Here is a 15,089-nt window from a genome sequence, read left to right on the forward strand (position 1 = left end):
CATTATTATGACAGGCTGTTTCAGTTGTAAATGAGCAAAGATGAAGCCAAAGAAAGAAGTAAATCAGGTGGATGGGGGAAAGGATAAGTAAGTCTAGAACATCAAAAATAGAAATTGGTTTCATAGGCCACAGTAAATCACAGCTAGGATCCTCTGCCAAATCTAAATTCCTGACTATGCTAAAGGGTATGCATAAGATTTGGGGTGGGTGAGTAGAGAAGAGCTGATCTCTTCATCTTTGCTGACTCCTCAGTCCCCAATCTTCTCATATTAGCAAATTGCTCTAAAGATCAGCCTACAATGATGTGCTGGGCTTGTTGGCTCTTAAATGAAGAGTAAGAACTTGCATACACATAACAAAGACACTGGGTGCCACAAAGGCAAGCCCACCAACCAGTTTCCCAAGTAAAAATATGCTTCTGATGCTTCATGCCCATATCCATCACTGTCCTAATCAGCTTTGTACTACCTGTACATAACAGGAGCTGGGAATCACAAGTTGGGAGAAGAATATTGCTCTCAGATTCTGCTTGTATGCTTCCCATAGGTGTCTGGTTGCCCCTGTGAGAGCAGGCTACTCTACTATGTTGGCCCTTTGGCCTGACTAAGTGGGACACTTCTTGTGTTCTTATGTGACATTGGTGTGTATATCAAGTGCAGTTTTTTCTCACTCTAAAATCCTTGCACCTCTTTAGAAGAAGTTTATGTCTGCAAATTTTCATCCACTTCCTCTCCCCAAGTTATAAATGTTTGTTTCCCCGTTATAGGATACAGGGCAAGCACCTGAAGCTTGGGAAAACAAGGCAAGCCACTCTCTAAAAGAGCTGTCAAAGTGGTTCCAAAGCAATTATTTCCCCCTACTTCTTTGATGCTCCAGTGGTAGTAATGACAAAAAATAGTAGTAATGCTCCCCTTCCACCCTGCTACTGCCCTGCTATTATGAGACTGATAGATTTGGACTTGGCAGATCTTCTTCCATGACCACTCCTTTCTTTGACCAGATAGAATTATTATTGAATTACAGAGCACCTTCATTGTTGGCAAAGACCTAAGGAAGAAGAAGTCATGCTGGAATTAAGGAAGGATGTTTTCTGAAGAAGTTGTAGGACTTCAGCTCCCATTATCCCTGATCGTTGGCCATGCTAGCTGGGGCAGATGGGAAATGGAATCCAAGAACATATGAAGTTGAAATTGTTGTTATTAAATTGTTATTATGTTATTGTTTTGCTCTGTTATGATGAAATTGTTTTTGTAGTGTTTGAAATGCATCCTGGTTTCTTTGTTGTAAGCTATTTTGAGCATGACTTTTGTGTGTGGAAAAGTGGCATAAAAATAGAATGAATGAATGAATGAATGAATGAATATGGACAGCCATGGGTTCCCTATCCCTATATTCGGTCCAGAAGCAATTTCAGACCATCTTCTGCTATTCTAACCTTTCTCCAATTTCCGTCCTATATCCCACTCCCTTTACAACTATTTTACCCACTGTAAATAGATGTTGTAAATCAGGAGTTGACTAGACTCAAGCACAGGAATGTGTGGACATAGCTCATATTTCAATAGTATTTACCCAAACATAATTGCTCAGCACTGGAGTGTTTCCTTTTAGAAGACTGGAGGAAGGAAAGTAGAAATTAAGAATACAAAGAGTACCCTTTATACTTGCATCTTTTTTTAGAGACCAAGCATTAACTTTTCCAGCTATTCTTCTCAGTCAATGGTGTTCAGTGGAAAGCAGTATTCCAGAAAAACTGATGATGTTGTGGTTGTATGGTGCCGTTCCTACCTAATAGCAGTCCTTGTTTATGCAGTCCCTTTGTATAAAATCAATACACTGGGGGTGCAGTGAGTGGAGGGACAAGAGATCTGTTAATTACTCTCAAGGGGAGAAAATGTGTAAATAAATGAGGTAATTTACTCAGGGTTAATACAAGCAAAGTACAACCCAACCCATATCATACTCCAAGGAGTGCAAGGTGGCACGTATGAATGTCACCCTCCTTTTTTATCATCGCAACAACTCTGTCAGGCTAAGAGATGATAACTTATCTGAGATCACTTACTGTGCTTCACGGCTGAGTGGGGATTTGAACCCTTAGTCCCCCAATCCTGGTACAACACCCATATCATTCATATCAATGTGCTCCCACTGGAATAAAACACAAGACTGTATTTTGATGCAAGGAGCACATTTTTATCAACCATTTGCATATGCAACAAGCAACTTCTAATTAACATTATCTCAGGTCTGCTGACTTGGAGGGGTGTGTGCTGTCAAAAGGCAGGAGGGCTGGGTTGTCAGGGTACAGTGGGGGGTGGGTGGAGAAAGAGAGGAAGGCAGATTCTGCAGGGCCTGCCCTGCTGGTGCTTCCATGTGGTAGCACATGGAACATGCTGCTAAAGCTTTATCCACCAGGATTGAACACTGAGCCCTGCTGCCCTTCCTGGCTGCACATTGAATTAGGGTTCACTTTTCTGTTTATGTATTTATGTGATTTTTTCTCTGAGGATGGTGACCCTGAAAAAGTTAAGATGATGATGATGATGATGATGATATACCCCGTCAATCAACTGAGCGTCTGCTCAGCCACTCTGGGTGGCTCCAAACAGAATATTAAAAACACAATAAAACATCAAACCTAAACAGGGGTGCCTTCAGAACAATGTTTTAGCTATATATTGATCAATGTCAGAATCTTTTTAACAGCTCTTCCTTTATTTTAGATATGGATGCCTGTGTGAAATGTCCAGAAGATGAGTATCCCACCCATGACCAAACCCAATGCATTCCCAAGGTCCCAAGCTACCTCTCTTATAAAGAAGATTTAGGACTCGTCTTAGTTATCTTGACCATTATCTTCTCTCTGATCACATTATTCGTGCTTGGGACTTTTATGAAGCACAATAATACTCCCATTGTCAAAGCCAACAATCGGACTCTCACCTACATCCTCCTCATCTCCCTCCTGCTTTGTTTCCTCTGCTCCTTTCTCTTCATTGGACAGCCTGGAAAGGTGACCTGCCTTCTCCGACAAATCACTTTTAGCATCATCTTTTCTGTGGCCCTTTCCAGTGTTTTGGCAAAAACCATTACTGTGCTTCTGGCATTCATGGCAACCAAACCAGGATCCAGGATGAGGAAATGGATAGGGAAAAGGCTGGCAAATTCTATTGTCCTTTTCTGCTCCTTTATTCAGGCTTCCCTTGGTACTCTTTGGTTAAGTACATCCCCTCCATTCCCAGATACCGATATGCACTCACTGCATGGGGAAATCATACTTGAATGTAATGAGGGTTCAGTGGCCATGTTTTATGGTGTCTTAGTCTATATGGGTTTGCTGGCCATTGTCAGCTTCATCTTGGCTTTCCTTGCCAGGAAGTTACCTGATAGTTTCAATGAGGCCAAATTTATCACTTTCAGCTTGCTGGTGTTTTGTAGTGTTTGGTTGTCCTTTGTTCCCACCTATCTGAGCACCAAAGGAAAATATATGGTAGCTGTGGAGATCTTTTCCATCTTGTCGTCTGGTGCTGGATTACTGGGTTGCATCTTTTCCCCTAAATGCTACATTATTATATTCAGACCTGAGTTGAACACCAGGGAACAACTAATCAGCAGAAAAAAGTAAAAGAACATGAGTGCATATGTTTCTTTCTGCTTGTGTATGTAGTTCATTGGAAATGCTGGTGAGAGGGATGTCTTAAGAATTCAGCTATGGGTACTTGCTTAAGCAAATGTCTGTCCTTCAATTCTTGTAATAATAATAATAATAATAATAATTTATTATTTATACCCCGCCCATCTGGCTGGGTTTCCCCAGCCACTCTGGGCGGCTTCCAAAAGAATATTAAAATACTATGTTACATCAAACATTAAAAGCTTCCCTAAACAGGGCTGCCTTCAGATGTCTGTATGCAGAGTTTGGCCAGAAACATTTCATTTTAATTTGGTTCTCACTTTAGATTGCTAACATCTCCTGCATTTGAATGGAGCCTTTCCTACTTAACTGTTCAGGGTAATGCTAACTCAAATGAAGACACAATTATAACTCATATGATTCCTTGTTTTGAGGGTCATCAAAAATTAATTGGCTTGGAAATAATTTCTCCATATGTGTGTTTTTGGTTGCATATATATCGCCATCAGTGACTCAAACAACTTCTAAGTGGTTTACAAGTACCAAACCAATTATAAGATATAGCCACATAAAATGAAAATACAAGTTCAATTAATTTCATCTGAACACCAATGATTGACATATACCATAGCAATCAATATGGTTAAAATAGCAATTTATACTGAAGGACCTGGGCCAAGCCAAACATAGTAACTTTCAAAGATTCCTGAGTCATGTGTTTTCTTGCTTCTGCATTTTCTTAGCATCATAGTAACAACTTCATATCCAGCCTATTCCCAGATACATACAGTACACAACATTTAGAGTATCAGCTTCTTTGGCCAGGAAACATTCCCAACCCATTCTTATGTAAACATCACGAACATTTTAAGTACTGTACTGCATTGATAAAGATTCTTACTAATTAAATTAACTATCAGTAAAAATAAATGGGGAAAACAATATTTGGGAAAGATCTTCTAGCGGTTTTGTTATGCATGACAGAACTTCAGAAGTCAGCAATACACTGGGGAATGATAATCATATCTGTCAAAATTGCTAGTTTATGCAATTGACATTCAGCACATGTTAGCAAGTGTCTGAAGTAAAGCTATAAAACACTTGTATTCTTCAGTATTAGATCTAGGTAGAGGCAGGGCTCTGTCATTCTTCCGTTAGATTATCTCTCTTTATATTAGGATATATTTTCAGAAGTTAATTATTCTTCCAAAAAACAAAAACAAAAAACCCACACACAGACATACAAATAAAGTGTGGAGATTTAGACTTGAATGTAGACTTTATGAGTCCCATTGATATTAGCAGGAGTCACATTCCACTAACTTATTATTGATCCAGTTCAAAGAGAGAAACAGATGAACAATATGAACTAAAACAGTTCTCCTGCCATGGACCACATAAAACTTGTTGAGGTTCTTTGCAGACCACTTAATGGTCTTCCTTTTGCAGCAATTTTAAGATGTTGAGGTTGCATAATTTTAAGAGTACGTTATTGCTTTTTCATTTTGAATCTTGTATTTTATTGTATAAAATTCAAATTATAAATGTTCTTCACAAACATGCTGTTGGACAGCCTGAACGGAGCATGTAGACCACTGATGGTCCACAAACAATAATTTGAGAACCCCTGAACTAGAAAACAAAGGAACTGGCATATTCATTCTATAGCAGGCAAAGGTGAAAATCAATGCAGCCATAGTATTATCTACTATTTGATTGAGGTCGTACCTACTGAACCTTTAAAAACCACAAGTAATGCTGTAGAGGGTACCATGGGAATTGAAATTTGGAATGGATTTTTTGTCAACAGGATCATGATGGTGATAGTTTTGCTGCTTATGCTGCTGTGCCATACTGTATGCAAGTCACATTTCATTAATTGCAGCATACGTGATGATCCGCTCCCTATTCCTCATGAATTTTACCAGCCAGGGGATCTTGTTATTGGTGGGATGGTTTCTCAAGTCCTCTTTCTCTATAATGTACCTTCTCTAATTGAACCACCTACACAGATTGTGACTGATGAACCTATGTAAGACATCATCACCTTGCTCTTCCTTCTCTCTCACACACATTTTTTTTGTAATATGTAAAGACCATATTTACCAGGAACACATATTTAAGGATACTGCATTTATTTATTGTGGTTGTGAAAAAGCAGCATGTTGGCAATGCTTGGAGTTGTTAATAACTATTTTGCCTTCTATCTTGTGCTGGGCACAAGATAATAATAAACTTTCCCTTACAACTGCCAAAGAATTGAATGGACCTGTTTGCTTTATCTTTTCTTCTGCACAATGGAGGAATATTGCTCATGGAGGAACATTGCTCAAGGAGGAATATGACATTGTATTATAGTGTGTTTCACATTTAAGATCGGTAAAAAAACCTTTTGATTTAAACATGCTGTCCCTTACATGCTCTTCCGCATTTATACATATAAAATTGCAATATATATATAGCTACGAATCCACAAAATGCATAATTTAAACTAATGTGAAATCCTATATGCATATGGTGAAAATACATTAAGGGAGATAATGATTTACAGCAGACAGCAGTTTGTTAACAAAAAGTATGATCCCAAAACAATTTGAGCATTTAGTTGCTCAACTGAGATACTTTATTTTCATTTCATTTTGAGTTTGTTTCCTTTTAGCTTCACAGCAGTCTTGAATGGATGTGTATGAGGGATGAAGAATACAAATGTGTTTTTCATTGCTTCTGTCACTGTTGTTTTATTAAAAAGCTGTAACTTACATTGCAGTTCGGTGCCTAAGGACTACCAGCACATCCTGGCCTTAGCCTTTGCTGTAAAAGAGATAAATGAGAACCCCAATATCTTACCAAACATTTCTCTGGGATTCCACATTCTTAATAGCTACACTGCTAGCATGACCTATAAGGCCACCCTGAGCTTGCTTTCTAAACAACAAAGATTTTCTCCTAACTTCAAATGTCAAAATCAGAACAAACTGGTCGCTGTTGTTGGAGGATGTGTCTCTGAAATCTCTGCCAATGTGGCCATCATTTCAGCAATCCACAAGACACCACAGGTAACCTGTGTGCATAGTTTTATGAAAATGAGATACTTGTGAGCTTTGCGATATGGCTGTAAACACCACCATGATTTGAGAAAAAAGTGTTGATGATCTTTTGGATCATGGGCAGCTGATGGGCAGGTACATTTTTTCACTTAAAGAGATATTTGCAGGGGTGAATGCTAGGGGTGTAAGTACAGAGATGAAAGTGGGCATTGAACAGGAGATCTGACTTTTACCTATGGACATTCCATTATATTCCAGACACACAAAACCAAGCAGTTTTTACACCCACAGAACACACCAGTATTTTCACCACTAGAAGGCAAGAGGCATTATCACAGCATAAACTCACTTGAACAGAGTCAGTGTGGGATGTTGCCTGCATAGAGACATTGTGTCCTGTGTAGCTAGAGGGAATTACTTTTAAGATTATATTATATGGGTCATGGATCAAGAAAATTTAGTCTGCACTTCTAGTTTTGACAGTTGAGGGAGCTGAAGAGTTCAGTGTGATAAATAAGGGTAGAGAGTAATTGCGGGGAAAGTTGAGGCCTGTATGTTAATACCCAGTGTGTTATTAAAATCCGTTGGTGCGGATCAGGAGTAGGAAGCCAGCGGCTGAGTTGATCTGAGAAGCTGCCCAGGGTAAAAACTTGCTTGTATTTGAGTATCTGAAATTGATTAAACTGTCCAAGCAAGCAGAAATACAATCAGAGGAGCTCTTAGTAAAAGGGCAGATTGTCCCCAATAGCTGGACTGGGCTGTGGATGTATTTGCCTGGAAGTGAAATCAGGGAATTTGACCTGAGGTAAAAGCCACTTAGAAGCTAGTGTCAGGAATGGTGTCTCCTGAGTCTTCAGAAACCCTCAAAAAGTACCACAAGATAATATTTAGCTTAAAGTTCATTCTGTCTCCAGCATTGGTGTCTATCTTATTCCTAAGCCTACTATACATACTAGTAATAGGATGTTTTGAAAGCATTTGAGTGACCTGGTTGCAGCAGGAAAAAGTTACCTAAATTGGTGTTTATACAGCCTGAGGCTGAGGGAACTAGTATCACTGAGAGGCAAAACTGCAGAACACCGAAATAAAATCACAATGATGTTATTGCAATGAAAAACTTGGAGAAAAAATGAAATCAAAGGAGACAAATCAAATGTTTAGGCAAACAACAACACCCATTTGCACACCCATAGGATGCAGGAAACATGGCTTGGCACTAGGCTGGGGGTGGAAAGAGCTGTCCATTTTGATTTGCTCAGATTCCCATTTTCCCAATCTTAAATGCAGTTCTGCACATTTCTGCAGCAAACTGCATTTCTTTAGACAAAATCCTCACATTTTAATGTTTTTAATGTGTTAATTTCTCCTAATAAACACACTTTTGTATGCAGCCGTGACTAATGTGCATTTTTGCAAGCAATTTCTCCTAATATAATGCAGTTTTTATACTGTTTGCATCATATAAGGAAAGGTTGAAATAAATTGGTATGTTCAGGCTCTTGAAAATGAGTTTGAGGCAGAATAGACTGAAACTGTTGCCACATAGAAGAGGTCAAAGATTCATTCTGTACTGCTGCAAAAGTAGTACTTGCTTAAGGTCCAACACTGGGAGTAAAAATACTTTAATAATAGGGCAAACGAAACAGCCATTGATTGCAGAAACTGTGATTCTGGTTTTCAAAAGGATGTTGAACTACATTTACTATTCTCTTGTAATCTGTTTGAGAAATATTCATGGGTTTCATTACAGCTCACTTATGGATCATTTTTACCTTTACAAAGTGCAGAAATTCTATTCCCATTCTTGTACCAGATGGTCCCCAATGAAGCCCACCAGCACAAGGGAATTGTGCAGTTACTTCAGCATTTCAGATGGACCTGGGTTGGGCTTTGTGCCGTGGATGATGACAAAGGGAATAGGTTTTTACAGACAATAGTGCCAATGCTTACCCAGAATGGCATCTGTTATGACTTCATAGTAAACATTCCAAAATGGAGTTATATGGATGAGATGCTAGACTGGTTTTTTAAGCACATGGATGCTTATATCATTGTCTTTGAAAGAAAGGCCAATGTATTTTTTGTATATGGGGAACCTCCATCCTTCCAAGTTATAAGAATGATGTTGTTTCTAGCACCCTTGGTGGACTTGCCACCTCTGGGTAAACTGTGGATTATTACATCCCACTGGGATTTTGCATCACACTCTATTCAGAAGATTTGGGATTTACAAACCTTCCATGGTTCCATATCCTTCACGGTTCATTCAAATCAACCATTGGGATTCCAAAATTTCCTTCAGATGCTAAGACCTTCATGGGCCCAAGGAGATGGTTTTATCCAGGACTTTTGGGAACAGGCATTCAACTGTTCATTACAAATGGCTAATGGGCATCATCAGGAAAGGAAATACTGCTCTGGAGGAGAGAAGGTGGAGAGTCTTCCTGGGACCCTGTTTGAAATGCAAATGACTGGCCACAGCTACAATGTCTACAATGCTGTCTATGCTGTGGCACATGCTTTGGAAGCCATTTACAAATCCAGTTCCAAAGGTAGAAAGTTGGGAGAACAACAGAAACTGTTTTTTCAGAATGTGCAAACATGGCAGGTAATTACAATTGAACATTTTTAAAAGTCTATGTTTTCATCCAGAAAAATAGGGAATTTTATATCTGTATGAGACAATTCCTGTGCCTCTATTGGTTTTCATTGCCTTTCATGTTTTTCTTCTCCTTTTGGAAATCCATTATGATAAGTATCGATGATCCCATGATAAAATATTGTTATTTCAATTCAAAATCACACACCAACCTGGAGATAAAGGAAAGTAATGATAATTAGAAATATCAAATAATCATATAACATTTCCAATTCAAGAAAAAACATGATCACCCAATGGATGAAGTCACCACATACATTATTGAAGAATTTTGAAACAGTCTTCACTTTGCTGATACTGTCTTTCTATCTAGGTCCATCATTTTCTAAGGTCCATTTTGTTCAACAATAGTGCTGGGGATTCAGTGTGTTTTGATGATAATGGAGAGTTAGTTACAGGTTTTGATGTAACAAACTGGATTATTTCCCCAAATGGTTCGTTGTTTAGGGTCAAAGTTGGAAGACTGGATCCTCAGGCACCTTTAGGAAAAGAATTAAGCATAAATGATGATCAAATTGTGTGGCATAAAGTTTTTAATCAGGTGAGACACAGCTCTAAGGCATTTGATTTTTTGACTCAAAATTTTCAAAGGCTTTGAATGCATCTAACTACCTTTCAACTTTAGTTTTCATAAAATCCCATAAGATGTTTTATTTTTCATGCATCTTTTCAAAAACATTATTATATTCCTGATCTAACTTGGTTGAATTCCTATTACAGTGGTACCCCTGGTTACGTACTTAATTTGTTCCGGAGGTCTGTTCTTAACCTGAAACTGGGTTAGCGGAGTCTGTATCATGAAGCGTATGTAACCTGAAGAGTATGTAACCCAAGGTACCACTGTATATGTTTTATTTTTCCTGTTCCCCAATAAATAAATAACTTATTTCATAAACTGATTTCAGGAAAGGGGGCTACGTATTATCTTTAAGGGACTCTTTTCATTTGGATAGATATTTCCTTTTTTATCACATTAAGAGAACTATATCCACCTATTTAAAAACTATAACTTTCTACATATACTACCAAATAAACATCTCTCTGAATAGACCATGCTGAGGCATTATGAGAGTTTAAGAACACATTCTAGCCAGGGGAAAGCACTTGAGCAATGTGACCTGGGGAGGGTTGCCTGCTAGTGAGCCAGAGGTTCTTTGCTCCAATGCAAAATGTACATTTATGTGAGTAGAACAAAATCTAATGCCCAACCTCTCAGTTCCTCAGCAACTGAAACAATCTCCTTTTCTCCCTTTTATTAATACAACATACCCCTCAACACGCTGTAAAACTAGGGTGCCACCTTCCAGGGCCATGCTCCCATGTGAGTCACATGATTCGCGTGAGATCATGGCCCTGAAAAAGCACTTTTTAAAGGGTGAGATAACAATGCCTAAAATGGCCACTGTGCTCGTGTGTGACAAAACGGGATTTCCTGGTTTTCCCACGGCAGCTGAGGGATATAAAACAATACAATAAAGAACCTAACCTAAATGAAAGCAAAAGTGTGTGTGAGAGAGAAGCAGAAAAAGTCCTCTTCCACAAGTAAATCTTAACTTGACAAGACAGAGAAAAGTGAACTCTCCCAGCTCTAACCTGGAGCTTCTGTTTCTTCTCCCAACCTCCTTTTTTCAATGATCTCTTACCCTTTCTTTATTGTTTCTGTACAGGTGCTACCCATTTCTGTGTGCAATGACGGCTGCTATCCTGGCTACAGCAAGAAAAAGAAGGAGGGAGAGAAATTTTGCTGCTATGATTGTGCTCCATGTCCAGAAGGAATGGTCTCTAAGTATAAAGGTGGGAGGAATAAGGGACACAACTATCTTATTTGCATTTCCATAACAAAACATAAAGTGTAACACTCTGAATGCTTATGACGGTAGTTTGCAATGAAAAAATGTAAACAAAAAATAAAAATCCCTAACTATTATATTTTAAGAGTTTTAAAGAGTATGGGACTGGCTGAATTTGTGTCCATTACACTATCTGTCAGTCAAAGCAACCTGACAGGGTGGATATGAAGACCCCTTGTCAAGTAGCTCCACAGTTAATGAAAAAGACTTTCCTAGATCTTTCCAACCTTGAAATGTGAAGTTTCAATATGGTATCCAGAAGACCCTTTTCCTTCTTGACCATCTGGCATTTCAAGAATATAGTTTATTTTTAGTTACATTTAGTTACATTTTTTTAAAAAATTAGAATCTTATGACAACATGTTTTTTTACTTTTAAATTAGATTAATAATGAAGACCAGAGAAAAAAATAATTTAAATAAATACATAATAAAGGACATTTCTACTTTCTGCATATTCAGTATCAGATGTGATAACTCATTGTGAAACATTCATTCCTCAAGAACACTCAAAAGCCTGCACTAATTGAATCCCAGCCTTCGAGTTTATATTACACAACATGGTGATAATATCACCAACATTTCAGGATACATTCACCATCATTGTTTCTCCCCTTTGATAATCTTGCAATACAGTTTCTGTCATCATTAATTTAGGAATAATATTTCAAACAACGGGCAAAATAAATTGTCAGTATAACAGAGCAACCCAATGTTTTACAGCTGCATGAAATAACATGAAACATTGTAGACGGTTTTTAGATTCTGTCTATGTGAAAAAAGGGAATTTTGAAAGCAATTATATAAATTGAACACAAAATTTGCTGTTTATGTCTTTATGTGGATATTTTTATGAGGAGATTATATAAAAGTTCTGTGATGCGCCGCCCAAAAAGTTAAGAACCAATGCTTTAGCTGTACATTGGTCAATATCTGAAATATTTAAACAGCTCCTCTTTTATTTCAGATATGGCTGCCTGTGTGAAATGTCCAGAAGATGAGTATCCCAACCATGACCAAACCCAATGCATTCCCAAGGTCCCAAGCTACCTCTCTTATGAAGAAGATTTAGGGCTTATCATAGTTATCTTGACTATTTCTTTCTCTCTGGTCACAACATTCATCCTTGGGACTTTTATGAAGCACAATAATACTCCCATAGTCAAAGCCAACAATCGGACTCTCACCTACATCCTCCTCATCTCCCTCCTGCTTTGTTTCCTCTGCTCCTTTCTCTTCATTGGACAGCCTGGAAAGGTGACCTGCCTTCTCCGACAAATCACTTTTAGCATCATCTTTTCTGTGGCCCTTTCCAGTGTTTTGGCAAAAACCATTACTGTGCTTCTGGCATTCATGGCAACCAAACCAGGATCCAGGATGAGGAAATGGATAGGGAAAAGGCTGGCAAATTCTATTGTCCTTTCCTGCTCCTTTATTCAGGTTTCCCTTGGCACTCTTTGGTTAAGTACATCCCCTCCATTCCCAGATACCGATATGCACTCACTGCATGGGGAAATCATACTTGACTGTAATGAGGGTTCAGTGGCCATGTTTTATGGTGTCTTAGTCTATATGGGTTTGCTGGCCATTGTCAGCTTCATCTTGGCTTTTCTTGCCAGGAAGTTACCTGACAGTTTCAATGAGGCCAAATTTATCACTTTCAGCTTGGTGGTGTTTTGTAGTGTTTGGTTGTCCTTTGTTCCCACCTATCTGAGCACCAAAGGAAAATACATGGTAGCTGTGGAGATCTTTTCCATCTTGTCTTCTGGTGCTGGATTACTGGCTTGCATCTTTTCCCCAAAATGCTACATTATTATATTCAGACCTGAGCTTAACACCAGGGAAATACTAATCAGCAGAAAAAAGTAACATGAACATGAATGCATCTGTTTTTTGTTTGTTTGTGTATGTAGTTCATTGGAAATGCTGGTGGGAGGGATGTCATAAGAATTCGGTCATGGGTCCTTGCTTAAGCAAACATCTGTCCTTAAATTCTTGTATGCAGAGTTTGGCCAGAAACATTGCATTTATATTTGCTTCTCACTTAAGTTTGCTAGCATTCCTTGCATTTGAATCCTAGATGGAATGTGTATGTAATTTTCAAACTCGTATGATTCATTTTTGTGCTGGTCCCAAACATTTAAATTACTAGGAACAAATCTCTCTCTCTCTCTCTCGCTCTGCCTCTGTGCAATGTTTAGGGGTACTCTCATTTTTCTACTCATAGTGAAATACTGCCCCTCAATGAGGCCAGGCTTAGATTCACAAAATGTTTAGGGAGATGCGTCCCCCCAGAGGAAACTACTGTGTCTCTCTGTGTGTGTTCACATACATATGATCAGTGGCTCAAATGACTTTTAAGTGATTTAAAAGTACAAAATCAATTAAAAAGCTCTGGGAAGAGCTCTGGGAAGCCCACAACCCATAGTGAATTTACAAATAATAACAATCATGAAATGGATTGTTTATCTTTTAGTAAAATAACCATTAATCGCTTCAATTGACATCAAAATTCAGTGACAGTTCCTATAATATGAGCTGTACTCAAAATCTTCTTTGGCGTATCCAGAGCACAATCACATTTGCCCTTTACATATTGCCATATGAGGTGGAAGAACTTTCTTTAAGTAGAGTTCTGGGGATTTTTCTCAGGAGAAGTAATTCAGAGAGGAAAGAAACCCCAAAGACTGCAAAGGATGTAGGGGCCGGACGTTATTTCAGTTGGAATGATTCACCTTCCTCCTCCTCCCTGCCATGTGAAGGGGTAGAGCAGCCATGATAGGTGCAAGGCATTGATAGAGAAGAGGAACGCACAACTCCCCCCCTGCTTTAAGTTAACATCACGAACATTTTAAGTGCTGCATTAATAAAGAATCTTATTAATTAAATTAAATACCAGTAAAAGGAAATGGGTCAAACAATAGTTAGAAATGATCTGTTAAGAGAACTGTATCTATCAGCACAACAAATTGTGACTCTCACTTTCCCCAGACCAGGCTTTCCAGTTATCTCAAATATGAATGACCCATGGATGAAGCTGACCTTGGTCCTGGTCAGATCTGGATCTACCAGCTATACAAGACTAGCTACTTATTTTCCGTCAAAGGGAAAAAATAATCTGTGTATGATTCAGAGAAAAAGAAGGGAGGGAATCTTCTAACAGTTTTGTTATGCATGATAGAACTTCAAAAGTCAACAACACACTGGGGAATGATAATCACACCTGTCAAAATTGCTGGTTTATGCAATTGACATTCAGCACATGTTAGCAAGTGTCTGAAGAAAAGCTATAAAACACTTGTATTCTTCAGAATTAGATCTAGGTAGAGGCAGGGCTCTGTCACTCTTCTGTTAAAAAATCTCTCACTTATATGTTAGGATATATTTCCACAAGCAGATATGTTTTTTCTTAAAAAAACAAAAAAACCCACCACCATCAAAGTAAAGGGAGGAGACTAGGATCTAGATTGCATGAGACCCACCAATATCAGTGGGAGTCACATTCCACTAACTTATTCTTGACCCACCTCAAAGCGAAAAAACAGAGAAACAATATAACTAGGACAGTAGACCCCCCCCCCCAAGCATGGGCCACTTCTTTTATTTTGAAATCTCTATTTTATTGTATTCCAGCTTGAATTCTATAGAATTCAGATAATAATTATTCGTTACAGACATGCTGTGGACAGCCTGAACGAAGCATGCACACCACTGGTGGTCTGCAAACAGCAATTTTAGAAACCCTGAACTAGAAAAAATTGGTACTGGCACCCACATCCATAACAGACAAAGTTGTAAATCTCTGCAGCCAGAGTATTATCCACCCTTCAGTTGTGGCTGTAGCCATGGAGACTTTCAAAACCAACATTTGAATGGGTGGTTTTGCCAACAGGAAC

General features: G+C 38.6%; 1 protein-coding gene across 1 annotated transcript; it reads left to right on the top strand.

Moving 5' to 3' along the window:
• Nucleotides 1-40: 40 nt before the first annotated feature.
• On the top strand, nucleotides 41-13,062 carry LOC308460765 (vomeronasal type-2 receptor 26-like; the record flags this gene model as incomplete). The annotated part of the gene is made up of 7 exons (XM_080977289.1): nucleotides 41-87; nucleotides 5,524-5,670; nucleotides 6,406-6,694; nucleotides 8,436-9,293; nucleotides 9,658-9,885; nucleotides 11,012-11,138; nucleotides 12,161-13,062. The coding sequence occupies 7 exons, from the start codon at nucleotides 41-43 to the stop codon at nucleotides 13,060-13,062; spliced, it is 2,598 nt and encodes an 865-aa protein (XP_080833415.1).
• Between the last annotated feature and the right edge of the window lie 2,027 nt (nucleotides 13,063-15,089).

This window comes from Podarcis pityusensis, assembly GCF_964106645.2.
Source record: "Podarcis pityusensis genome assembly, chromosome: 13".
NCBI lineage: Eukaryota > Metazoa > Chordata > Lepidosauria > Squamata > Lacertidae > Podarcis > Podarcis pityusensis.